This window comes from Tamandua tetradactyla, chromosome 2, assembly GCF_023851605.1.
Source record: "Tamandua tetradactyla isolate mTamTet1 chromosome 2, mTamTet1.pri, whole genome shotgun sequence".
NCBI lineage: Eukaryota > Metazoa > Chordata > Mammalia > Pilosa > Myrmecophagidae > Tamandua > Tamandua tetradactyla.
Window position 1 is genome coordinate 149,990,082 of NC_135328.1, and position 27,620 is coordinate 150,017,701.

The 27,620-nt window shown below is 41.7% G+C and overlaps 1 protein-coding gene and 1 long non-coding RNA gene across 5 annotated transcripts in view; one reads left to right on the forward strand and one right to left on the reverse strand.

Annotated features, from left to right (window-relative positions):
* The window catches only part of ZDHHC14 (zDHHC palmitoyltransferase 14), a 417,907-nt gene that overhangs the window by 48,881 nt on the left and 341,406 nt on the right, over positions 1-27,620 (forward strand). For 3 of the 4 annotated variants that reach the window (XM_077149347.1, XM_077149344.1, XM_077149345.1), the window contains exon 1: positions 14,318-14,822. The exons of the other annotated variant lie outside the window; for it this stretch is intronic. In XM_077149347.1, the coding sequence (XP_077005462.1) occupies positions 14,578-14,822 (245 nt within the window). In that variant the 5' untranslated portion in view covers positions 14,318-14,577. Of the gene's footprint in view, positions 1-14,317; positions 14,823-27,620 lie in introns of those variants that run through there. 4 annotated transcript variants of the gene reach the window in all.
* LOC143674057 (uncharacterized) lies at positions 6,510-13,668 on the reverse strand. Its single transcript, XR_013170839.1, has 3 exons — positions 13,440-13,668; positions 10,889-11,026; positions 6,510-6,699 (listed from the first exon to the last, which is right to left on the reverse strand). It is a non-coding gene; the product is annotated as an uncharacterized LOC143674057 (long non-coding RNA).

Sequence of the window (27,620 nt, forward strand, 5' to 3'; positions counted from 1 at the left end):
TCTAAATGAGACAATTCCAGCTAATCAAAAAAAAAAAAAAAACCACCATTTATATCTATGTTGCTGCAGAAATTAAGATAGTCAAATTCTAAGTTACTATGTTATGTTTTGAAATAATTTTAAACCTAGAAATAAGACTGTCCTAGAACAAATTAAAGTGTCTCTTAAGGTGAGATATTACTATAGGAATGACAGAAAGTAATAAATTTGAAAATTTCTAGAAAGTCTATTTATACTGTGTTATCCCTGATAGTGATTTTTGTACTCCAAATAGAAATAATCTTCAGATTTTATTAGTATATAGTTATGCAGATATTTGTGGGGAAACAAGGAGACACACTTTTTCTGAATTAACGAGAGGTTACTGACCCCCAGAAGAATTTCTCATGAGTGAGTAGACATTTTCGTAAAGGTCTCAATTTACTTATGAAGGAAAATGATATAAGTAGTAAAAATTGCAGAGGGAAGCGAAAATGATAAGGACACCACTTATATCTGTGTATGAATTTACTATTTACAAGGCACTTCCATGTATATATTTTTATCTATATAACCTACCATCGAAGTAGGCAGGTTTTAGTTATTCATTCCAGTGAGGTTTTTCCCACAAGAAATGCTAGGAAAGATGACAAGAAAAGTTTGTTTTGGGATTCAGTTTCCATGTGAAACACATTCTTTTACTGACTAGCTTCAGATGAGAAATCCCATTAGACATTTCTCAAAATCCATTCTTCATGGAAGAGACGAAAAATTTTGAAAACTCACCTTTGGATTCTTTTGGGATTCTTTCGGATTAAGCAACCCTTTTAGTTGAGAGAAGTGTTTCTTTGTTTTGCAGATGTCCTTTGGGGAGCAAGTTCATGTTACTGTCCAGATGTAGGCATTCCAAAAACCGATGCCGGGCTTTTGCCTTTGGAGCAAGTTTGCAAAGGCAGGGTCTTTCATAGGAGTGGTGGAATTGTTTCTCATTGCTGATAAAATCTTCTACTTTTACCATCATGTTCTGTTCTGTTGCATGTTTTACAGTTGTCAACAAAATGCTTTTGGAGTCCTTGTAACTTGTTACAATTTTTCTTCTTTAAAACTGAGTCCAGTGTGCACGGGTGGTTTGGTGGTAGAATGCTCGCCTTCCATGCAGGAGACCCGGGTTCAATTCCTAGGCCATCCCCTCCCCCAAAAAAACATCTGAGTCCATACTTTTTTGCTTCTTGATTAAGAAGTTTCTGCATTTTGGGTGTCAGTTTTGGCTTAGGCTTGAGACACATAGTTACCCTGCATGAGCACCTGGAAACAGTGTGGACATGCTTCTTTAAAAATGCTCTTACTCATGAGCACCTGGAAACAGTGTGGATATGCTTCTTTAAAAATGCTCTTACTATCTCTGTGTGATGAACTGCAGACCTGGAAGGAGCAGTTGTCTGACCCGAGCAGGTATTCGTGGTTTCAGTGCTTCCGCATGGCCAAAACCTGCTGAGAGCCATATCCTGAATTTCGTTATGAAGAAACTGCAGACAAACCCAAATTGAGAGATGTTCTTCGAAATATCTGGCTGAGGGTCTTCAAAATGTCAAGGTTAAGAAATTAAAAGAAAGGTAGTTGAACAGTTCCCTAAGAAAGGAGGGGACAACTATTTGGGGTCGGGGGGCTGGATCTTGAACTCAGAAAAAATTAACTAGCAAGGACAACTGATGAAATTGGAATGTGGATTGTGTATTAGTTAGGGTTCTCTAGAGAAACAGAATCAACAGGAAATGTCTGTAAATACAAAATTTATAAAAGTATCTTATGTGACTGTGGGAAAGTAAAGTCCAAAATCTGTAGGGCAGGCTGTAAAGCTGAGGACTCCGATGGAGGGTCTGGACAGACTCCACAGGAGAGGCTCACCGGCCAAAGCAGGGAGAGAACCTGTCTCTTCTGAATCCTCCTTAAAAGCCTTCCAGTGATTAGATTAAATGTCACTCATTGCAGAAGACACTTCCCTTGGCTGATTACAAATGATCATGATTTAATTCTATGAAATGTCCTCATAGCCACAGACAGGCCAGCACTGGCCCAACCAGACAAACAGGTGCCACCACCTGGACAAGGTGACACATGAACCTGACCATGACAGACTGTATATGTATGTCCTGGCATATAAATCTAGGCATCTGGAGAAGGCTATATACCAAGTTGTTAAAATTGCTTACCTGGAGAGGAATGGGGATTGGGGATTAAGGGAAAAATAATACACTTTAAAGAAAGCATCCAGAATGAAAGGATGAAAACAGCATAAATGATATAATTCCATATTTTTTTGTTAAATAATATAAATATGTTTATATATGCATGTATGTACAAGATGAATTTTATAAACGGAGTCAACAAAATGTAAATGTTATCTCAAAGTGATGGGAATTTGGACTTTTACATTCTTTTTATTATGTATAATATCATTTCTTTCAAAACACATCTATTATTGTTGGTGGAATGGTTTTTAAAATTAATTTTGTTTACAAACACTTCATATCCACCAAATACACATAAATTATTTTTGCAAACATACTAAAACTATTATTTTTAATATTTAAAAAAGGCAAGAAGAAAGTCACTTGGGGAAAAGATCACAAAAAATTTGGATTAAAAATTTTCAGCTTTATCTAATTTTTCCTTGAGTTCTGAGTTTGTTAATTTTAAACATCTGTTCTAGTTTGCTAGCTGCCAGAATGCAACACACCAGAGACGGATTGGCTTTTAATAAAAGGGGATTTATTTTGTTGGTTCTTCAGAGGAAAGGCAGCTAACTTTCCACTGAGGTTCTTTCTTACGTGGAAGGCACAGGATGGTCTCTGCTGGTCTTCTCTCCAGGCCCCTGGGTTCCAACAACTTTCCCCGGGGTGACTTCTTTCTGCATCTCCAAAGGCCTGGGCTGAGCTGCGAGTGCTGAGATGAGGAATGCCGAGCTGCTTAGGCTGTGCTACGTTGCCTTCTCTCATTTAAGCACCAGCCAATTAAGTCAAACGTCACTCATTGCAGAAGAAACGCCTCCTAGCCGACTGCAGATGTAATTAGCAACAGGTGAGGTTCACGTACCATTGGCTTGTGTCCAAAGCAACAGAACTAGGTATGCTCACCTGGCCAAGTTGACAACTGAATCTAACACAACATCTTACACATTTTGACACAAAGATGTTCTTAGATAGGTTCACAAGTAAAAATGTGAGCAAACTCTCTGGGGTGGAATGAATTAGGGTGCTGATTTTCTGAAGAATTTTGTCTGGTCTGTGAGCCTAAGTAGCTCTTTCCTGCCATTCTAATATTTAGCCCTATTGGGCCACTAAGTACACAGAATAAATTCCTTCTCATGGAATTTCAAAGTTCTCCTGCTAGGACTGTACCCCTTTGAGTTATAAGTATTTTGACCACATTCATCCTGGCCCAAAAAGGTATATATATCATGTAATGTCTTGGGATCTGAATGTCTTCCCTTTTCAGCGTTGCTAAGACCATACTTCCCCTCGGCTGCCTGGAGGCATGCTGAGAATTAATCAGGTGGGTTTGTGGAATGCTTTGAGCTGCCCAAATGAAAGGAACAAAGCTCGCATTTTGCTAAAAACCTAACCTCTGTTGTCAGTGGGTCCAAGAATCAGATGAGAACAGGGAACAACAGCTGGCATTTAGGATGGCATTTACGATAGCTTTAGGAGGGGGTAAAAATGTAAAGCAGATGAAGATCTTATGCCTCCCACTTGGGAAGTTCTTCAGCTAATAATGAATGGGGAGTTGCTGAATAAATTTCAGTTTCCTTGCCCTTGCAAGGAATCTGTACTCTGAGGCAGATTGTACACCATCTCTGAGAGTTCCCCACAAAGACTGCATCCTAGATGCCCACTGGTTTAGTTTGTAAGCTGCTAGAATGCATTATACCAGAAATAGAGTGGCTTTTAAAAAGGGGAATTTATTAAGTTGCAATTCTATTTATTAAGTTTACAGTTCTAAGGTGGCGAAATGTCCAAATTAAGGCAAAACTATAAAAATGTCCAATCTAAGGCATCCAGGAAAAGATACCTTGATTCAAGAAGGCCAATGACATTCAGGGTTTCTCTCTCAACTGGAAAGGCACATGGCAACATCTGCTAGCTTTCTCTTCAACGGCTTCCCCTGGGGCTCTGTTGATTCTGTTGGCTCTTGAGGCTTTAAAGCTTTTTCGAAAACTTGTTCCCTCTTAAAGGGCTCCAGTAAGCAACCCCGCCTTGAAAGGGTGGAGACACAGTTCCATGGAAACCATCTAATCAAAAGGTCCCACCCACCAGTAAGCAACCCCACCTTGAAAGGGTGGAGACACAGTTCCATGGAAACCATCTAATCAAAAGGTCCCACCCACAATTGGTTGGGTCACATCTTCATGGAAACAATTAAAAAGATCTCACCCAGCAATATTGAATGAGGATTAAAGGACATGGCTTTTCTGGGGTACTAATAGCTTCTAACCGGCACACCCACTCTGGGGTAACCTTACTGGATAATGCATGCTTTACTGCTTTCTTTCCCTTCCCCATCTCATTTCCTCCCTATCATACTGGTGTTTTCTGGAATCCCCTCCCAAGTAAAGTACTTGCACTTGAAACCTGTTGATTCTGCTCCAATTAGAAACTTTGGTTTTCCCACCAACTTACCTTTTTATATCCATTCTCATCTCCCGGAGATACAACCCTTTTTTTTCTGTCTATCCAAATTGTCACAGTCACTGAATTGCATTTTGCTTCTTGGCCTCCCACTGCAATCTGGCCCTCAGAGACTCATTATTCTGAAATCAAAATCTTATCTATTTTACTCTAATGGCAATTAATCAGACACAATATACTCTTTGCATTGTGATAAGGGCCAAGACATCAAAAGGTGGAAGCAGACATAAATACCTGGCCTCTAATCCATCACTCACTAGCTGTGAAATCTTGGGCAAGTCACCTAACTACTCTGATCTTCAGTTTCCTTCTCTATGAAAGAAAAATAATAATCCCTGTCTCACAGTGTTGTCCTAAAGACTTCATGAGCTAAACTGTATTAAGAACTAAGACATTGCCTGTTCTAGTTTGCTAGCTGCCAGAATGAAATATACCAGAAACAGAATGGTTTTTAAAAAGGGAAATTTAGTGAGTTGCTAGTTTACAGTTCTAAGGCCGAGAAAATGACCCAATTAAAGCAAGTCTATAGAAATGACCAATCTAAGGCATCCAGGGAAAGATACCTTGGTTCAAGAAGGCCGATGAAGGTCAGGGTTTCTTTCTCAAGTGGAAGGGCACATGGTGAACACAGTCAGGGTTCCTCTCTCATCTGGAAGGGCATATGGCGAGCACGGCATCATCTGCCAGCTTCTTCTCCTGGCTTCCTGCTTCATGAAGCTCCCTGGGAGGCATTTTCCTACTTCATCTCCAAAAGTCACTGGCTGCTGGACTCTGCGTCTTGTGGCTATGTCATTCTGCTCTCTCTGAAATCTCCCATTCTCCAAAATGTTTCCTCTTTTATAGGACTCCAGAAAATTCTCAAGACCCACCCAGATGGGTGGAGACATGTCGTCACCTAATCCAGTTTAACAACCACTCTTGACTAAATCACATCATCCAGGGAGATGATCTGATTACAGTTTCAAACATATAGTATTGAATAGGGATTACTCTACCTTTATGAAATGGGATTTTGATTAAAACATGGCTTTTCTAGGGTCCATACATCCTTTCAAACCAGCACATTGCCTAATACAAGAAGATGCATTCATTATATGATATACGTTTATTATTTAATTCCTCCTGTGTCTCCACCTGGCTTCTTGAACTAGATGGTAGCTTCTCTGCCATATTCAATTTCTTTCAGTATCACATTGCCTTGCACATGACAGGTACTAAATAAAGATTAGTTATCAGTTTTCTAAAACTTGAAATGAGAGAATGCACTTTTTTTATTAATTAAAAAAATTAACAACAAACAAAACATTAAGATATCATTCCATTCTACATATACAATCAGTAATTCTTAATATCATCACAGTTGCATATTCATCATTTCTTAGAACATTTGCATCGATTTAGAAAAAGATAACAGAAAAAGAAATAAAATGATAACAGAGAGAAAAAAAAGATTATACATACCATACCCCTTACCCCTCGCTTTCATTTACCACTAGCATTTCAAACTAAATTTATTTTAACATTTGTTCCCCCTATTATTTATTTTTATTCCATATGTTCTACTCTTCTGTTGATATAGTAGATAAAAGGAGCATCAGACACAAGGTTTTCACATTCACAGAGTCCCATTGTGAAAGCTATATCATTGTTCAATCATCATCAAGAAACATGGCTACTGGAACACAACTCTACATTTTCAGGCAGTTCCCTCCAGCCTCTCCACTGCATCTTGAACAACAAGGTGATACCTACTTACTGCGTAAGAATAACCTCCAGGATAACCTCTTGACTCTGTTTGGAATCTCTCAGCCATTGACACTTAGTCTCATTTTCACTCTTCCCCCTTTGGTCGAGAAGTTTCTCTCAATCCCTTGATGTTAATTCTCATCTCATTCTAGGGTTTTTCTCAGTCCGTTGATGCTGAATCTCAGCTCATTCCAGGATCTCTGTCCCACGTTGCCAGGAAGGTCCACACCCCTGGGAGTCATGTCCCATGCAGAGAGGGGGAGGGTGGTGAGTTTGCTTGTCGTGTTGGCTGGAAAGAGAGGCCACATCTGAACAACAAAGAGGCTCTCTTGGGGGTGACTCTTAGGCCTAAATTTTAAGTAGGCTTGACCTATCCTTTGTGGGGTTAAGTTTCATATGAACAAACCCCAAGACTGGGGGCTCAGCCTATAGCTTTGGTTGTCCACACTGCTTGTGAGAATATCAAGAATTCAACTTGGGGAAGTTGAATTTCTCCCTGCTCTCACCATTCCCCGAAGGAGGCTTGCAAATACTTTTCCACTCACTAATCAAATCACTCTGGGATTCATCGGGGCATCACTCTGGACAAACCAGCAAAATCTCATGTCCTACCTGAGATTCCAACTACTTATGGCATTCAATCAAACTATCTACATAAATTATATTAGGAAATGCACTAGTCAAAATATAAATTTTGTAACAAATAAACATTTTTTGCTTTAGTCTCACACATAAGGTGACATTTTAAAATATTAATTACCATCTATTTTCAGTACCCTGCAATAATGACATTCCTTTGTTCTTCCTCATGCAAAAACATTTTTAAATTTTGTACATTGTACATTTCACTATTATTATACACTCTAGGCAGAGAATGCACTTTTTTTTTTAATAATTTTTTATTAATTAAAAAGAAATTACAAGAAAGAAACACAAACATCCGTAATACATGCTCATTCCATTCTACATATATAATCAGTAATTCACATTATCATCACATAGTTGCATATTCATCATCATGATAATTTCTGAGAACATTTGCATCAATTCAGAAAAAGAAATAAAAAGGCAACAGAAAAATAAAACAAAAACAGAAAAAGAAAAAAAATTTTTACATACCATATTCCTTATCCCTCCCTTTCATTGATCGCTAGTATTTCAAACTGAATTTATTTTAACATTTTTTCCTCTATTTATTTATTTTTTTCCTGAATCTACTATGTGCTTTTATTTTTTATCCAATTTTTAAAATTTTTTTTTAATTAATCAAAAAAAAGAAAAGAAATTAACACAACATTTAGAAATCATTCCATTCTACACATGCACTCAGTAATTCTTAGTATCATCACATAGATGTATGATCATCATTTCTTAGTACATTTGCATCGATTTAGGAAAAGAACTAGCAAAACAGCAGAAAAAGATATAGAATGTTAATATAGAGAAGAGAATTAAAATAATAATACTAATAAAATATATATATATAAAAAGGAAAAAGAAAAAAACAAAAACAGAAGATACAAACAAACAAACAAACAAACAAAAAACCATATTTCAGGTGCAGCTTCATTCAGTGTTCCAACATAGTTACATTACACTTAGGTATTATTGTGCTGTCCATTTTTAAGTTTTTGTATCTAGTCCTGTTGCACAGTCTGTATCCCTTCAGCTCCAATTACCCATTATCTTACCCTGTTTCTAACTCCTGCTGGTCTCTGTTACCAATGATATATTCCAAGCTGATTCTCGAATGTCGGTTCACATCAGTGGGACCATACAGTATTTGTCCTTTAGTTTTTGGCTAGACTCACTCAGCATAATGTTCTCTAGGTCCATCCATGTTATTACATGCTTCATAAGTTTAGTCTGTCTTAAAGCTGCATAATATTCCATCGTAGGTATACCCCACAGTTTGTTTAGCCACTCGTCTGTTGATGGACACTTTGGCTGTTTCCATCTCTTTGCAATTGTAGATAATGCTGCTATAAACACTGGTGTGCAAATGTCCGTCTGTGTCTTTGCCCTTAAGTCCTTTGAGTAGATACCTAGTAGTGGTATTGCTGGGTCGTAATCCATTCTGCCAGTCTATGTCTTTTGATTGGGAAATTCAGTCCATTACCTTTTAGTGTTATTACTGTTTGGATAATATTTTCCTCTACCATTTTGGCTTCTGTATTATATATATCATATCTGATTTTCCTTCTTTCTACACTTTACTCCATACCTCTCTCTTCTGTCTTTTCGTATCTGACTCTAGTGCTCCCTTTAGTATTTCTTGCAGAGCTGGTCTCTTGGTCACAAATTCTCTCAGTGACTTTTTGTCTATAAATGTTTTAATTTCTCCTTCATTTTTGAAGGACAATTTTGCTGGATATAGAAGCCTTGGTTGGAAGTTTTTCTCTTTTAGTAATTTAAATATATCATCCCACTGTCTTCTAGCTTCCATGGTTTCTGCTGAGAAATCTACACATAGTCTTATTGGGTTTCCCTTGTATGTGACGGATTGTTTTTCTCTTGCTGCTTTCAAGATCCTCTCTTTCTCTTTGACCTCTGACATTCTAACTAGTAAGTGTCTTGGAGAATGCCTATTTGGGTCTATTCTCTTTGGGGTGCGCTGCACTTCTTGGATCTGTAAATTTAGGTCTTTCATAAGAGTTGGGAAATTTTCAGTGATAATTTCTTCCATTAGTTTTTCTCCTCCTTTTCCCTTCTCTTCTCCTTCTGGGACACCCACAACACGTATATTTGTGCGCTTCATATTGTCATTCAGTTCCCTGATCCCCTGCTCAAGTTTTTCCATTCTTTTCCCTATAGTTTCTGTTTCTTTTTGGAATTCAGATGTTCCATCCTCCAGTTCACTAATTGTAGCTTCTGTCTCTTTAGATCTACCATTGTAGGTATCCATTGTTTTTTCCATTTTTTCTTCTTTGTCCTTCACTCCCATAAGTTCTGTGATTTGTTTTTTCAGATTTTCTATTTCTTCTTTTTGTTCAGCCCATGTCTTCTTCATGTCCTCCCTCAATTTATTGATTTGGTTTTTGAAGAAGTTTTCCATTTCTGTTCGTATATTCAGCATTAGTTGTCTCAGCTCCTGTATCTCATTTGAACTATTGGTTTGTTCCTTTGACTGGGCCATATCTTTAATTTTCCGAGCGTCATCCATTATTTTCTGCTGGTGTCTGGGCATTTGATCAGATTTCCCTGGGTGTGGGACCCGGCTGGTTGAAAGGTTTTTCTGTGAAATCTCTGGGCTGTTTTTCTTTTCCTGCCCAGTAGGTGGCACTCGTGGCGCTCGTCTGTCTGCGGGGCCCACCAGTAAAAGATGCTGTGGCTCCTTTAACTGGCCAGTCCGAATCTTGCAGTCAGCCCCGGAAACCGCGCGTGGAGGGGGTGGGTCCCCGGCCGCCGTGGCTTGGGGGACTGCCGGTCCAAATTGCCCAGCTGGCCCGAGACGCCAAGCGTGGCGGGAGGGCCCCACTATCCAACGTTCCCACTCAGACCGGGGAGCCACGTGCGTGGAGGGGACCCCAGTCGCCAGCCGCCCCGGCCGGGAAAACGCGCGCCCCTTGGATATCTCACCGCAGCGGATTCTCCCTGCCCGTTCAGCCGTTCCAGAATGGGGTACGCTGTCTTTTTGGTCTCTGTCGTGGCTCCGGGAGCTGTTTCGTATTGTTTCTGTTTCTTTAGTTGCTTTTCTGGAGGAGGAGCTAAGACCCGCGCGTCTTACTAAGCCGCCATCTTCTCCGGAAGTTCGAGAATGCACTTTTTAAAGTAAAAAATCATTTGTGGACTATTTGTTGTTTGTGAGGCATTCTCAAGGAACTTTTAGCAGGTCTCTGGACTTTTCTGAGCCTCAGTTTCCTCATATGGAAAATAAATGTTGTAGTCTATAACATAGGATGTACTGAGGTGTTTCCAGCATTAGATTTTAGGACAAGTACTGAATATAACTCTCTTTCTGACTCCTCAACACTTAACACAATGGTGGTTATAGAATAAGTGACTTCCCCGTGCAAGCCGAAGGAATTCCAAACACCTCACCTGTTTGTTACCTCCCAGATTTACCTCTTACCACTCTCCCTGGCCCTCATTCCACTCTAGCCAGATTGTTTTTCTTTGTACTTCTAGAATGTTCCAAGCTCATTCTGCCTTAATGCCTTTGTACTTGCTTTTCTTATCATTTAGTCTCTGCTTGAATATTTCTTCCACAGAGTTCCGTCACCCCAACAGGGCCTCTCTATCCTATAGTCTTCTTTTGTTTTTTCATTCTTCTCTTGGCTCTGAGATTGCCTTTATTATTTAGTCATTCATTTGTCTATTGTTTGTTTTTTCTTACCCTCCCCTAGTCCCTGAAAGTAAATTTCTATCTTGGATCCTTTTATATCCCTGCCACTAAACTAATACTTTGCATGAACTAGGCTGCTAAATAATTGTGAAGTGAATGAAAGAATGAATGAATGAAATCTACTAAAACTTACAGAGTAGATTTTGAATGGTGAGCTAAAATCTTCAGTTGTCATACCAGGTTCCAGGAAACTTGTTAAGGTATGAGTCACCTACACAAGTGAATTAATTGCCATTGGTCTCAGGAAACATGCAGTGGGAAGAAATAATTCCTAGAAAGATAATTGCAAACAACTGTACCAGCTGATCTAGAAATTTACTTGCTACAGAAAATTTAAATTGGGGAAGTTTTTAAGGAAAGTATTTATTTTTATTATGCAACATTTCAAACATAAACATAAATAGATAGAATAGCATAATGAATCCTTTTGTATACTGTTGGGGCCAGACTTTAGGGGGCAGTCTTCCTTTCCACCCCCCAAGATCCTCACCTCCTGGTGTTCAGAAGTTTGTATGACCCTCTCTTTAAGTGTGAGGCGACCCTGTGACTTGGTCCCAACAGAATATGTGAAATTTGATGTCACCCCTGTGTGGTTACTTTACATTCCATAAAATTCCATCTCGCCAGCAGCCTCGATGAAGACTAGACTCTGCTTGCTTGATGCTGAGAAAGCCCATATGACAAGGAACTGCAGGAACTGCAAGTGGCCTCTAGAAACCGCACGTAGCCTCTAGGAGTTGAGGGTAGTCTCCAGGGAACAAGAAGTTAGGGCCCTCAGTCTTACAGCTGAAAGGAAATTAATTCTGCCAATCATTTGAATGCGCTTATAAGCTGATTCTCCTCCATTTGAACCTCAGATGAGAATACATCCTGTCTACTCTGATGGCAGCCTGTAAAACCATAAGGCCACCTGACCCACAGAAACTGTGAGATAATACACGTGTGTTGTATTAAGCCAAAAGTTAGTCATTGACAGCATCAGATAACATACAATACACATTACTCAACGTTAACGATTTTCAACAGTTTGCCAATATTGTTTCATCTGTACCCCCATGTTTTGGAGGAGTCTGAGGGTCAGAGTGATTCAAAGTACATTCCAGACTTAATGTCATTTCACTTGCAAATACCTGAGAATATATTTCTAACAGATAAGGACTTTTAAAAAGCATAACCATAATGCCAGAAAAATTCTGTCTTCTAAGAGAACAGGAGTAGGGTTTTTTTTTTTTTTTTTAAAAGCCGTTCAGTCAGTGGGTCTGGTATAGCACACTGGATACCCAGAGAAAGGGTGGATTGCAACAAATAGAGAAATAATATCCTGCTGATCTTATTGGCTGAAGAAAAACAAGAAAAGCATCTGAGCATTTTCACCTGAATGCCAGTTGATTTTTAAAAATAATGCAGCCACAATGGTCGCTATAATATGCACGTCTGTTTTACAAAATCTGAAATCATTCCAACGCAGTTCTGATTGTGATTTAAGATCCTAACCTGCTCTGGAATGGCCCCTTACAAATTCCACTTTTATTCCTAACTCCTTATAATTTCATATCATAATCTAATTGCCATTTCACCACTTTTTCCTTACTACGGGAAGTTCTTTGCAACTGGCCCCCTTTCTTTTACTCTTCTTGGAAAAACCGATCTTATCTCCCTTTGATTCGGCTAACCCATGCAGTGGTTTGTAAGGAAAATGCTCCGGGCTCTACGTTCAATCGCATGCCTGCCACTGGGTAGCTTTGCGATATCTGGCACATAGTTAAGCTTTCTCTAAACTGGATACAATAGTGCCTCACGGGGTTGTAGTGGCGATTAAACAAAGAGCATGTGTAACGCGTAAAGAGCCCAGCACAAAATTCTCTTTGTTAGTTCCGATCTCCAACACCACCCAGCACCAGAACGCTCAGTACGGTCCTTCTCCCGCGCGGCATGCAGGGATTTGTAGTTTTCTGGTTCCTGAGCAGCGTTTCTTTTCCGAGCCGGACGGGAGGAGGAAGAACTACATATCCCAGTGGGCCGTGAAAGGAAAGCAGGACCGGGGAGAACCAAGCGTTCCTTCCTCTCTCTCTTTGCTTCCCGCTTTGCACCCGGGTTTGTACCCGGGCTTTGCACCCTGGCTGTGCCCGGGGCTCGGAGGGCTGGGGCCCGCACCGAGGAGGGGGGCGTGCGCGCAGAAGCCTCCCGCTTGGGCCTCACAGCTGGGCGCGCTCTTGGACTTGACCCAGCCGCGAGGGTCGGGGCGGGGAGGGGAGAGGTCTCCTTCGTGCCTTGGGGACTCTGTCCGGGCAAGGAGAGAGTAATAAAACGAGCGGTGTGTAAGCGCTGGAGTCGTTGAAGTGTTCGGGAAGTGTCCCGGAGAAGTGGCCGGAAGGGGACCACTCAAAGCTAGCCCGACGGTCACGGATCTGATACCCTGGGAGAGAGGCAGGGGGCGGTGGCCGCACGGACCATACCTCTCTGCTTTTCCTCTTATAGCTGTAGGGCGTGGAGCTCGGGGCGCCCCTGCTCCCAGCACCTGCAAACCGGCTGGGCTACGAGACCCTCGCCTCCAGCTGTTGTCCCGATCCACCCCTCGGCACCCCATTCCCCTGGCACCCATAAAGCCCCCGGTAACTCTACCACGTGCGTCCTAGGGGTGGAAACCAAGAGCCGAGGCAAGTCAGGGGGCCGTCTCTCCTCACCAGGGCTTCCTCAGGTCCCGTAGGTAACCAGCGTGGGTTTGCGAGACGCCATATGAATGTTCGCGTCCCGGGGAGGCAGCGGTGGCCGGTCGTAAACCCGGGTGGGGACCCTGAGGCGGAGAGAGGGCGGCCGGAGAACGCGCGCCACAGCTGTGGCGGAGGTGGCTGCAGGACAGGAGCGGGGCGGGATCTCCTCCGGCTGGGCTCGAGTTAGGAGCCGGGCACTGGGGCTCGCCGGCGAGGACGAGGAGGTGAGGACGAGGAGGAGGGGCTCGGTGCCGCCGCCCAGGCTGGCCGAGAGGAGGTGGACACGCTCCAAGCGCCGCGCGCCGGGCTGAGCCTAGGCAAACAAGTGTCTGTGGCTGTGTCCCCGCGGCCCTGACAGGGTTCCCGCCCACCGCGCCGGCGGCCCACTGTGCCCAAGCTGGCTCATAGGGAGCAGGGAGAAGCCGGGGCGCCCCTCGCCGCACAGCCAAAGAGTCGCCGCCGCGACCCCCGGCCTCGACATCTGGGCACAGCAGGCGCGGGGGCCGTGGAGTCGGCGCGGCTGCTGGAAGCGCCGGCGCGGGCTCGCAGGGATCGCTGCTGACAGAATCAACGTGCCGGGTTTTTCCCCACCCCTGGGAGGGGTTGCCGGGGCCGCGAGCTGCCTCCCAGTTTCCATCGCTCTCTGCCGGGGAGGCTTCGCCACAGGGAGGAAGGAGTCTGAAGCCACCTGGCCGAGGCGCGCGAGAGGCTCCTGGAGAAGCGGGTGCCGCGGCCGCCGCCTTGTTCCTGTCGGAGCGCAGACCTCCGGGTGCCGCCGCGGGCCGGGGGCGCCGGGGCCGTGCAAGCGGGCCGAGGGAGCGGGGCGCGCCGCTCTGCCGGGCCGGGGCTGGCCGGGGCGGAGGACCGCTCCCGCGGGCTGCGGGCGGGCACAGTCCCTGCAGAAACGTGGTTTTGCTATGACAGTTGGAATCGCCAAAGGGTTAACCTGGGTGTCCTCGGCAAAGTTGTCGCCGAGCCGGGAGCCCGCGTAGGGGCCGTTCCGCCGCGCTCCGGGGGCCGGTCCGGCAGCCGGGGACGGTGGTGGCCCGGCGACGCCCGCGCTCCGGGGAGGCTCCTAGGGGGGTGCGCCCCCCGCCGGCTGCCCCCGTGGATGCCTCCCGGCGGCGGCGGGCCCATGAAAGACTGCGAGTACAGTCAGATCAGCACCCACAGCTCCTCCCCTATGGAGTCGCCCCACAAGAAAAAGAAGATCGCGGCCCGGAGGAAATGGGAGGTCTTCCCGGGAAGAAACAAGTTCTTTTGCAATGGGAGGATCATGATGGCCCGACAGACGGGCGTGTTCTACCTGACTCTCATCCTCATCCTGGTCACTAGCGGACTGTTCTTCGCCTTCGAGTAAGTGGCCATGAAACCTCCCGGTGCTTTCCTCCCTTCGCCGACCCCTACCCCTCTTCCCGCTACTTTCGCTTTCTAGAAGCCTTATCTACTGTAAATTGTTATATAATGCAATCCCGCTCTCCCGTTTTTTTTTGTTTTTTTTTTTTTCTTTTACAGGTCTGTTTGCTTTTCATTCCCTAGAGATAATTAATGCAGTTAGTTCTGTGCTGGGTTTCTAGGGGTAGAGGAGAAGGAAGTGGGAGACAATTGTAAGGTGTACCCGGCTCGGCTGCTCCCGAGGGTGGGGCTGGCCCTAGCAGGTGGGGCGGCAGGTGACCGACCCTTGGGGTCCTCTGTATTGAGTTCGGGCAACTAGCAAACAAGCTAAGACGTAGCATGCTGTGGAGGAGGCGGGATAGATTTCTAAGTTTGGAATGAATCGAATTGACTCGTTTTCTTGGTAACAATACGAGGGGCATCTTGTGAAGCTCAGTTTACTAAATCTCTTCTACACCTTCGCTGAATAACAGGAAGCATCTTGGTTACTTTAGGTTTAAAAGTGCAGGCCACTCTGTGCACTCGTGGATGGCCAATTTCATTTTTCATTCTTAAATGTTCACTCTTGAGTAACAATTTCGGATTTACCATGAGATATTTAAACTCTTTACTTTTAAAAAGTTTCAATAAAAAAGGTTCCTCTTCCCAAAATGCAGGAACAGGTAAAAGGAGATTTTAGGTCCGTTAAAGGGAAAGTATGGCACTGTATGGCAACTTCTTATTCTGGAGACAGTATTTTGGATTCAGAGGTTTTATCTGAAAGAAAGAAAGAAAAAAAAGTGCATGCGAGTTTTCGGCGTTTTCAGGAAAAGAAAATTGGCTGGTAGCAACTATTGCTCTGTCAACTAATGAAGGATCTTCTGATTTATTAATAGTCATTAGTTAAAGCAGTTTAACCACATTCCAGAATCAATTTCAATTGTCTTTTTGAGACAAACAATTGGAATACAACTGTTTATGAAATTCCTGATATCCTGTGCTCCCTGAAAGTTTGCAGTTTTATTTTTCCCCAGAATTAAATAATAATAATAATAATAATAATAATGTATTTATAGGGCATTTTACCTTCTGGTGTCTCCAGCTATTATGGGGCATTACACTCTTTCAGTGTTCACCTGGTTCTGTTGGAAGGCTAATTAAATGACTTTTGTGTTTATGTTCTTTTGTCTCTGATATGCATTGATAGACTCTGATTTTGTGCCTGGCATTTGCTACCCCAAATGGTGTTTCAATCGGAAATGCATGATCTCTTGAATTTAATACTTCTCACGAAAAACCCTCTGTCTCTCTGAGGCGATTCATTTTGTTTCTGAACTGTGGGCTATGGTGAGCAATTTTAACAGGCCTGAGTTAGAATCAGCAAGGAGGGAGCTCTCAGCTGGAAGCTGCTCCCAGGCCCCACTGTCTTTCTCACAGGTAACCCTCCCCTCAACAACTACCCCCCACCCCCACCCCCACCTGTATGTGAGTTTTCCAGGTCTCTCCTAGAAGTTTAATTTTTGTGCCTGTTTTGAGATCTGTTGGTGGAGTCTGTCTGGGGACCCTTGAAGGAGTGGGGAGTGGTGTAAGCAGGATTTCTGAATGCGGAGGGCTCAGTTTATTCTGATGCTCCTTTGCTTCCTCAGCTTCCTCAGCAAAGCCAGCCTCTTGCCGTTACAGACCTATGAAAAAGGGAGAAAGGAGTGCACAAGGGGTTTCCTGGGGAGTTTGCATTCTAAGTCCTGCGTCCGTGGCACAGAAATGATCATGCCATAGGGTTTGGCAGAAATGCCCTTTTCTGATGGTGGCTTTCATTACTCCTGCGAGGATCTGCTATGTCCCTGATGCTGGCAAAGCAAGTTTTGAACTGATCTGTATTGGTATTTTTTATCTTGTTCACAATTTTAAAAGAGTGGAGAAAACTTGTTAATGTTGTGATTGTGTTGCAGATGCAGAGTTTCAGCCACAGGTGTGTTTTCTGTGGATTGACGAATATTCCTTTTCTGTCTCCGCCCAAATCCATGCTGTATTATGGTTGGGACCCCCACCCCCACCCCAGTTTTACTTAGCATCTTTTATCTTCTTCGTTCAAACATAGCTCCTAACCAAACTGTCATAAATTCATTTTCATCTCTTGATCTGTGTGTGTGCGTGTGTGCGTGTTTACCAAGAGTTCCCCAAAGACCTCCCTAGCAGGTCATTAGGATCTTTTTCTGTGTCAGTGTTGTGTTAAATGTCGACCGAAGGAATGAACATGTGTTTGCTGGGATTTTATTAGCTACTATTTGCAGGATCATTTTTATAGCAGCTTTGTGGGTGCGTGTGTGTTTTTGGTCTCTTGGGGTGTTGCTTCAACTATGCAGTTTGAAATTTCAAGGCGTTAGGAGGCCCATCCTGGTATGATGCGTCAACTGAGAAAAAAAATCATAGGGCTCATCAAGCATAGAACATTATGGTTGGGCTAAGAATATATTTGTCAACGCGTTGCTTCTAAGTTTTTTATTCACTGCTAATGGTAGAGTGAAATTAAATAATTTTGACCAAATTAATTTGATAGAAACTCGAAGAACCAATTAGCCACATGTATAGAGAATGAAAGACCCACAGGCTAATCACTGAGACAGATCAAGAGGAAATGCCGCTATTGCCTGTTCACTACTGGCCTGCCTTCTGTCCTTTCTTTTGTTACTAATTGAGCACCTACTATGTACTTCCCTATTCAGATGTTTTATTGCAAGTATAAATAGCTTTCATATTAGTAGAATTCATCTTCGAATATTGGAATCCATGTCTCCCCAGACAGTTACCCATTCTTGAAAAGAAAAGGAAACACATAACTTCTAAATTTAGTTTCAGAACTCCTTTTTCTGCAACCCATCTCCCACCCCACCTCTTGGCCTGAAACAGATGGACAAGGAAGTTTGTTAAGGAGAAATGAATTTATTGGAGTTCAGCAACAGGTATTGATATTAAGTCTGGGAGAAAGGCAGGATAGATGTTGTTATTGTCATGCTGAGGATGAAGTGACACTGATGAGCACACAGCTGATTAATGACACTGCTCTTTACTCCACAGCCAGTGCTGCTGCTGTTCCATTGTGCTGGATTTAAGAAGGATAGACTGGGAGTCTTACCAGCAGTGTGACACTAAAGCAAATTATTTGAATTTTCTGAGACTCAGTTTTCTAATCTGGAAAATAGAATCAATAATATCTACTTTTAAATGTTGTTGTGATGATTAAATGAAAGCAGTGTATTTAGTGCCATGTCTGAAACAGATCAAGAGCTCAAAAAACAGTACATATTATTAGAGTCTGCCTTAGAAGTGGCCTCCCAAGAGAGTCCTTTTCAGAGAGTCTTTTAAGGAAGGGATTATGTAGGTTAAAAAGCAGGTGTGACACTGATAGCATATCAGGGCTGAAAAAATGCAGAATGGTGTGGTCTGCTAATGAAATAGAGGCATTTGCATGAATCTGTGGAGCCTGTGTGAAGCTGTGGTGTCAGTGTTGCCCCTTCAATGGGAGCCTGCAGGTATGTCTGGGCTTCACCCTTATCCAGACCCCGAGGAAATCTACCCAAGAAGCAGGGACTGATTTTCATGTCTGTGTTTGAAGAGTCAGCATACCAGAAGGAAGACGTAAAGTAAGCTACTAGAAGCAGCCAGATGCAATGCTGAGGAGCTGTTTATCTTCAGGCATCTTTCCTCAACATTGGAGTGCTGATGACAAGTGACAGCATTTCGTAGCTGTATTTATGAGGGAAGGGAGGGGGAAGTTGTTGGCGGTGGGACTATCGAGGCTTCTCACCACTCCTTGTAGTTGTTAAGACTCTCTGTGACGTCATCATTCTCACATCCCCAGAACTGTAATCTGAATTACAAGATCCCTGAACATGAGCACACACGCTCTCTCTTCTTTCTCCCTGACATACTCACCCACCACTTGCTTTTATTTATAGTTGAAATTTTGAAAACAAAAGCCTTGGCTTCTGAAATTTGACGTTTTATAGTTTTTTGCGCACAAGGGGTAGAAAGAAGAAGACCACGTGGGAGACCAGAGGAGGTTCTAGTTTTCAGGAGCCCCCTGGGAGGTGAGGGAAGGTCCACTTAGATGGCAGTCTTCGCTGTGTCTCCCAGATCTCTGCTGTCAGCTCAGACAGCTTGGAGATGTTACTGGCGCTCAAGCATTTGAAAATGTGGGGAACACGCTCAAATGTTTTCATCCCCAAAAGTCCATTGATGATTTCTTTCTATAAAGCCATATATTTTTTTCTTTCTCGCCTTTCCTCTCTTGCTATCCTCTTTCTCTCCTATCTTTTCTTCTTCCTCCTCCTCCTCCGCCCTCTTCCACCCCTCCCCCTTCCGTTCCGTTCCCCCTTTCTTCTATTTTTTTAAATTAAGCTAATAATGGCAATAGTGAAACATTTTACAAAATAACTTCATTGTGCTTTCATTTTCTTATTTTGTGAAACTGTGTACATTGATAAAAATTATGGTCAATAATGTCTTGTAGAACATGTGTTATCTTAGATACTTGGATTATCTGATGCAATCTTCTGCATTCAGAATCTAGGATCATCTATTTTTCAAATTTGTTAATTGAAGCAGAGAAAAAAAAAGATTTTCTTAGACAGCTAGTCATAGAGCTAGGATGTTCCTTTGGCTAACCAAGCTTCCTTCTGGTATGTTTTTTATGTTTTAATTAAATACTTTAAACAAATGAAGCTCCCTGTTATAGAGGATATAATATATATTCCTATGTTATATATAAATGTTAGATAACATTCCATTAGCACCGAGAATAATTTCCCATATTATAGGTTCTTGATTTTCAACGCTTGAATTTATCTACTAAAACTCTTAAGGATACTGTTGACTATGCATGTTTTATTACCTTTTCTTTCAGCTAGTGGGAAGTGGTACCAAATTATGCCCAAAGAACTCCCGTGGGTTCCTGTAATGGGGTTGTGATAGTCAGTTATTTAATCGGCCATATCTGCATAACCTGGAGCAGGTTTTCCTTTCTTTTGCAGTACAGTGTTGCCCATAATTTATTCATAGACCTAGTTATTATATCTTATCAAAATAATTTTGATTAAGGGTTTCAAGGAAATGCGTGCACTTTTTTTTGTAGCTGAGATGGTTAGAAAAGAGAAAATGGTAATGGTCAGTGGATGTTGTAACTAGTGTCACCCAAACATTTGGGTGTAATGAAACATCACTTGGTTCTGAGGGGTAAGAACATCTTAATGTTCTTGTTGCATTCTTTACTAAATATAAAGATTGGCTCCAGTTCAAACTTATTTTTATAAACTTGGTGATAGATTTCCTCAATTCTCACCTTAACGAAAATATAATGTTGGATTCATACAGAAGACTATATGTGATACACATGAAGTTTGGAAATGAAATAATAAGAAGAACCACAAAAACAGCTGCCCAACTCAAGAATCACAGCAATATCAGCACCATTGCATCTACCTGTATCCTGCTGTAAAATTTTCATTTTTACTCCACAGCCAGTGCTCCTGCTGTCCCATTGTGCTGGATTTAAGAAGGATAGACTGGGAGTCTTATTAGCAGTGTGACACTAAAGCAAATGGTCTGAATTTTCTGAGACTCAGTTTTCTAATCTGTAAAATGGAATTTTACATCTACCCGTATCCTCTGTGCTCCTGCCCTGCCTTATCTGAGGTCACCACCACCTTTGTCATTAGCAGCCCTTTTTTCAATTTCAATGAAAAATGCCTTTTCTTTTCCTCAGGTTTTAAATATATGCATTGTCAAAGTTGTTTGACTTGGCTAATTTTTCTTTATCAGTATGGTATTATGCCTTATGTACACTTTTTATTTCTAAGATAACACTGATTTAATAAATATTTAACATAAGGTGATATCACGGTATAGTGTTTAAGGCAACTTTTCATGAATACATTTAATTTTGAAGATGACATAATTTTTAATTTTGAAATGATTTCAAATTTTTAGGGCAGTTGCAGGAGTCATCGAAGGAACTCCTATATATGCACGAACACAGATTTCTTGATTGTCCATCATTCCTCTCCCACCCCTGTTATATTTTTTCCTGAACCATTACAGAGTAAGTTGCAAATATCATACACCTTTTTACCCAAATATTTCAGCAGGTAATCTTTAAGAACAAGGACATCCTCCTGTATAAACACGGTAATATTATTGATTTCAAGAAATTTAACCTGGATATAATAGTCCATATTCAAATTTTGCCATTTGCCCCAAGATCATTGGCTTTACATCTGTCATCTTGGTATTTGTCTTCTATTTTTCTCATCTATATTTTATTTCTCTTTTCCTCTTTTCTTTTAGGTGAGTCATGTATTTTTCTCTTCTATTTTATCTCCTTAAAAATTTTCTTTTAATCTGTGTTTCTTTGTTATTTTTAAATAGTTATATTTAAGTAGTTACGATATGCATCTTTAACCTATTATATTCTGCCTCCAAATAATATCATGCTTCACAAATAATATAAGAACATAAAACATAATCCTTCTTACTCTCCCACTCTTTATGCTCTTATGAACTATTTTTATATCTATGTATGCTATAAACCTCAAAATAAATTATTTTTAAGCAGACAATAATATTTAAAAAACATATGTACACACATAGATAAGTATACTTAAAATAAAATATATATACGTATTTAAAATATAACGCACCCATATATACATTTATAAAATAGAGATAATTAAAAATGGTCCTTTAAATTTATTCTCACATATTTACCTTTTTTGGTGTTCTTTGTTTCTTCCATCTAGAATTCTAGGAGGACAGTTTTTTTTCTTTCAGAATTTTGAAGATGTTCCATTGTCTTCTAGCCTTCTTTGTTTCTGTTGAGAACTTAGATGTTACTCCTAATATTTTTCTTTGGTATGTAATGGGTAATATTTCTCCAGCTGATTTTCTCTTTATCTTTTGTTTTCAATAGCTGAATTATGACGTGCATGTAATTTTCTTTGTATTTATGCTGCTTGGCGTTTGCTTGAACTTCTTAGATCTGTGGATTAATATCTTTCATCAATTTTGGAACATTTTCATCCAGTATTTCTTCAAATAATACTTCTGCCCCCTTACCTCTCCCCTGCTATTAGGGCTCCAGTTACTTATATATTGTACCAGAGGTCTTGGATACTTTATTCCATGTTTTTTTTACTCTTTTCTTTTTTCTTTTTGTGTTTCAGTTTGGATAATTTCTATTGATCTGCCTCCAAATTTACTGATCATTTCCTTTACTGGATCTTGTCTATGTTAAGTCATTTCTGATATCTTATTTATCATTTTGAGCATTTCCAGATGACTTTTTTTTTGCATGGGCAGGCACTGGGAATCGAACCTGGGTCTCCAGCATGGCAGGTGAGAACTCTGCCTGCTGAGCAACCGTGGCCCACACAGATGACCTTTTTTTTTATAAGTTCCATTTGTATTAATCAGTGTTCTCCACAGAAACACAAGTGACAGTGTATATACATGTATATACATATGTGTATACAGACATCGATACAAGTATGTATGTATATACATGCACATATACATGTAAATATTAAGAGGTTTATTACAGGAATTGGCTCACGTGACTGAGGGGATTGTCAAGTCTGAATTCTGAAGGGTAAGCTGCACATTGGTAACCCCAATGAAGGTGAAGTTGAATTCCCCAGGAGAAGCTAGCTACTTGAAGTAGAGACAGAAACTCTTCTTTTTGACTTTTGAAATGCTCAGTTCTGGCTTTTAGAACTTCAACTGATAGGATGAGAAGACTCTCTTCATTGTTGAGGGCAGTTTCTCTTGTTGATTGTAGACAGAATCAGCTGTAGAGGCTACCAACTGGACATCATAACCTAGCCAAGTTGACACATGAAATTCACTGTCGCACCATTCCTCTATGAAATTCTCCATCTGTTCATGCCCATGCTTTCCATTAGTTCCTTTAACAAATTTTAATAGCTATTTTAAAGTCCTTGTATAATGATTTCAATATCCGTGTCAATTCTGGGTCTGCTTCTTTTGACTATTTCTTGCCTGACTATGGAGAAGAAAATATAACTATTTCTTTGCTCCTTTGCATTCCTTGTAATTTTTTATTGCATGTTAGACTTTATAAAAATTGTAGAGGCTGAAGTAACTAAAAAGGATTTGCCGGTTGATTGTGGTGGTGGCTCAGTGGCAGAGTTCTCTGCTATGCTGAAGACTGGGGTTCGATTCCCGGTGCCTGCCCATGCAAAAAAACAAAAACAGATTTGCCTCTTTTTTTTTTTGGACCACTGCTATATTATAATTTGTCATTGAAATGGGTGTAGGCTTGGTGCATGTTTATTTATGTTAATTTCACCACTGCCTTTAAATGTTTTCATGGAACAATCAGTACATTTCTTCTTTAGCAGGGCTTAGGATCTGAGCCCTGGCAACACTGAAAATTTCTTTATACTTTACACAGCACAGCACCAGTTTACTGAACTGTAGAAGATTTCTGGTTTTTTTTTTTTCAGCCTGTGTGCCAGCTCTTCGGTCACTGGGGAGTTCTTTTTACTATCCACCCTGCCCCAGATTTCTGTGCCTGGGGCTATCTCTCTGCTTTGCTGTCCTGCCCTAGCCTTTGGAGGGCTCCTGCAGTGCCCTGGGTAAAGGCCTGAACTGCCTGAGAGTGATTTTTCTCTCTCCTTCTGTATAACCCCCTGCCTTTGTCACTGCCTTTACCTTATTTTTGGGGAAGATTCCATGGTTCTCAGAGCAGATGTCTCTCAACTCTCTTGCCCTGCCCTCAGCCTCTGGCGTACTGTTGCTGGAGATCCACAGGAAAGAGTTGGTTGGTATTTGTTTTAGTTAACTAGATGCTGCTGGAATGCAGTATACCAGAAATGGAATGGCTTTTTAAAAGGGAGTTTATCAAGTTACAAGTTTACAGTTCTAAGGCCTTAAATTGTCCTAAAATAAGACATCCAGGGAAAGATACCTTGACTCAAGAAGACATCTACATCCTCTCCCGGCTTCTGGTTTCAAGTGGCTTTCTCAGTCCCTGTGGATCCTTCTGGCTTCTGGTTTGCTTAGCATCTCATGGGAAGGCACATGGCTATGTCTACTGGGCTTTGCATCTCCAAATATCTGTGTCTAGATGTCTGTTCTCTTTTTTGGCCCTCCAAGCAAATTCTTTGGCACTCCAGGCATTTCCAAATATCTGCATCTATGTCGCTTCTGAGATTTCTCCAAAATGTTTCTCCTTTTAAAGGACTCCAGTAAACTAATTAAGACCCACCATGAATAGGCAGAGTCACATCGCCTTCTAATCAAAGGTCATACCTACAACCAGGTATGTCACATTCTCACGGAAACAACCTAACCAAAAGGTTCTTCCCTACAATATTGAATCAGGACTAAAGAACATGGCTTTTCTGGGGTACACTACAGTTTCAAACTAGCACAGTATTGGTCCTTTGAATTCTAATCCATCATAGCAGTCTGTGTGTGGCCATTAAAAGTTGGTTACTCCTTTAGCTGATTTCTCCTTACTACTGTCTATGGCAGATACCTGTTTTTCCTGTCACCTTGCTACAAATGGAAGCAGTTAATGGCCTCTGGTCTTGGGAAGGACTTGACCCATCCCATTTAGGCTTCTTTGCATCCTCAGTTCTCTGACGGGTTTAAAAAACTATGCTTTTGTAGCTAATCTGATTTGTTCTTATTGTTGTGGTAAGAGTGATTGCTCTTGCAATTTTCAACTTTGTGCTTTTTTTAACTTAATATTTTGTGTTTCTCAGGTTCATTTATGTTGTTGCATGTATATGGAATTCATTTTTACTGCTATATGTCACATTTGTGTAAATGTGCTGATTTATTCCTCATATTGTTTCTACTCCTTCTTTGCTTGATGCCTTACTGATTCTTGGCATTTGCTATCACTTTAAAGGGTAGAATGTGCAAGTCTCCCTCTTTAGAGCTTTTGATTTCTTCTTAATATGACAGGCAGTGCCTGTGACATCCAGACCCAAATACTTAGGCCTCGATAGCTGAGAGAGGGGAAGTGTTTGCGTGGGATTCAATATATTATGGTTTTATATGATGATAAGATATTTATCAGATGATAACCCATAATTGTCAAGTAATCATTGAGGTTATATACAATTAAGAACAAGGTTTAAAGAAGTAATGAATGAGGTACCTTATCATAAATCTTCATCTAGTTGTTTAATTTGATGCTGGTCTTTCTTTGATTTTAATTTTTTTTTGTATGCTATATGGTGGGGCCACATTTCATTGTTTTTCCATGTGAAGATCCTGTTATTGCAGCACCATTAATTGAATTTTTGTTTGTTTGTTTGTTTTTTGGGAAGTGCATGAACCGGGAATCCAACCGGGTCTCCCTGCATGGCAGGTGAGAATTCTACTACTGAACTACCCCTGTGCCCCCTTTTGATTTTAAAAGGAAGCTTAACTTTCCCCAATCACTTACAATACTTAGGGTTTTGAAGCCCTTCTCTGATCCCAGGCCTCACTTACCTACAACTCCTCAGAGTACTTCTAACTAGAGCGTGCTACCAACCTCTTCTTTTGTAGTTGGCATTTGTAAAAAACCATAATGGCTGGGGATTTTGAGTCACCCAGCCAGCCCTCAGCTCTTATAGACTCTTCAGACTACATGAGAGAGAAAATTGCTTTCCTCTGCCAAGATCAGACCCAAATAAAGCAAAAAAAAAAACCGATAGCTCTGTGTGTGTGTGTTTTTTTTCCTTTCCCTTGCTCCAATCTGTAGAAGTTGTTTTATCCTTAATTTACGCTGAATTTTGTCCCGGCCTCCTTTCCCCTTGAGAGCCAGGAGCTGACATTAGAATAAACTTCCCTGTCTCTTTCTACAGATTTTTGAGGTATATTTGCTTTCAACTGCAATGGAACCATTTTATTTTAGAACACTTGAAAGTGCTTTTGGACAGAACACACCGTTTAAAAGCAGGAATATCATAATGTCTTTACATCTTCCAACTGGATTCTAAAAACTGCTGATTTTAAAGTCCTTGGCACTTGGTCTTGTTGAAATCCCTCAGGATGTGCCGCGGCTGGGTAGGGTGGTTGATAGAGGAGGATGTCACCAACAGTCCCTCTGGAACTGGCTGTGGTTTACCTTGAGATAGTCTTACCAGCAGCTGAGTGGTGTCTCACTTACTGGGAGAAGAATTTCAGCTCCAAAAGTTTGCTTCCTTTTGGTGTTATTCAGGGGCTTCTCACAAACGCAGGGAAACTACTCATTTTACCTAACAAAACAGCAGTCTGTTTGAGGCATAAGTTTTGCTTGTTGAGAAATGTTTGCTTCTCCTGTCTAAATAATAGAAATAAGATGGGTCCCCAAATTGAGTGTTCTTGGCTACTTCCTTAGCAAAATCTGGTGTTCCTTTTCTCAGTTTTTATTTTTCCATTTCTTTTAGTGGTATGGGATGCTGTGATTACTTTCTCCTTTTTTTTTCTGCATAGGCAGGCATGGGAATTGAAGCCCGGTCTCTCCCATGACAAGTGAGAACTCTGCCACTGATTCACCATTGCACGGCCCTCTCTCTCTCTCTCTCTTTTTTTTTTTTTTTAAATTTTTCTTCCTTTAGCTTCTAGGATGTGTCTCTTCTATTTACTTTTAGTATTTTCTTTTTCTCCTGGGCTCATCTGTGCTTTCCTTCTTACCCTTAATTAACTTAGTTCATTCCCTTTCTGCTTTTCTGACTTTCTCTAGCAAATTTGAATTGCCGTGGTGGAAACTCTTGCGCTTTCAGATGGGACTTTGAGTGCTCTCAATGCAAGACTGCCTCCAGTCTTGCATTTCCTCTTGCCTGTGGAGTTCTCTCCCCAGGTGTCCTCTGACTCCCAGAAAGCAACGTATTGAAAATAGGCATGCCTCCTGGCTGCCCTGGGCTCTGTCAAGGTAATATTCTCCCAGCCCGCAGAATGCACCCTAAAAGTTCTCACGTTTCACCCTCTCACACCCCTTCAGTCAGCTGTCTAATGAGCAGGTCTTGAATGTCTCTTAGACTGCCTCTTCCTCTCTGTTTCTATACTTAATGTGGTGGCTTTAAAACACTTTTATAGATTCTTTGACAGTCTTCCCATAAAAAGGTGGAGTCTGGTTCCCCTCCCCTCGAATAAGGACCAGCTCTAGTAATACAATAGTAAGGATTAGAATGTGGCAGAATGGGATGCTGCCTGATTTCTGGGGCTAGGTTAGAAAATGTGATAAAACTTCCACCTGGTGCTCTGTCTCCCCCTTCTCCCCGCCCCCATCCCCCCATCCTCTCCTTCTCTCTCTCCTTCCCTCTCCCTCTTCCTCTGTGTGCACCTTTGGAGCCCTGAGCCGACACGTGAGAAATCTAGCCCCCTGAAGTCCCATAATCCACCGGCCGTGTGGCAAGACCATACCGAGGCAGAGGTGCCCACGGACGCCCAGCTGTGCCCGGCCCCAGTTGTTTGAGTGTTCACAGCCCACAGGCCAGATGTGTAAGTGAGTGGACCTTCAGATCATTCTAGGCTGCCACCCCATCTCTGAGCTGCCCCAGCTGCTGCCCGATGGAGCAGAGATAAGCTATCCCTGCCAGGCTCTACCTAAATTGTAAATTAGCGGACAGAATAATGTTGTAGTGGTTTTAGTAAGCCACTATATCTTGGGGAGGCTGATTCACCAATCAGAGTAAGTGGGAAACTTAACTTCCAGAAATTCTCAAATGATGCATCGAAACTGGTTTTGGATATGCAGCAATTTATGTGTGACTAACAGCACTT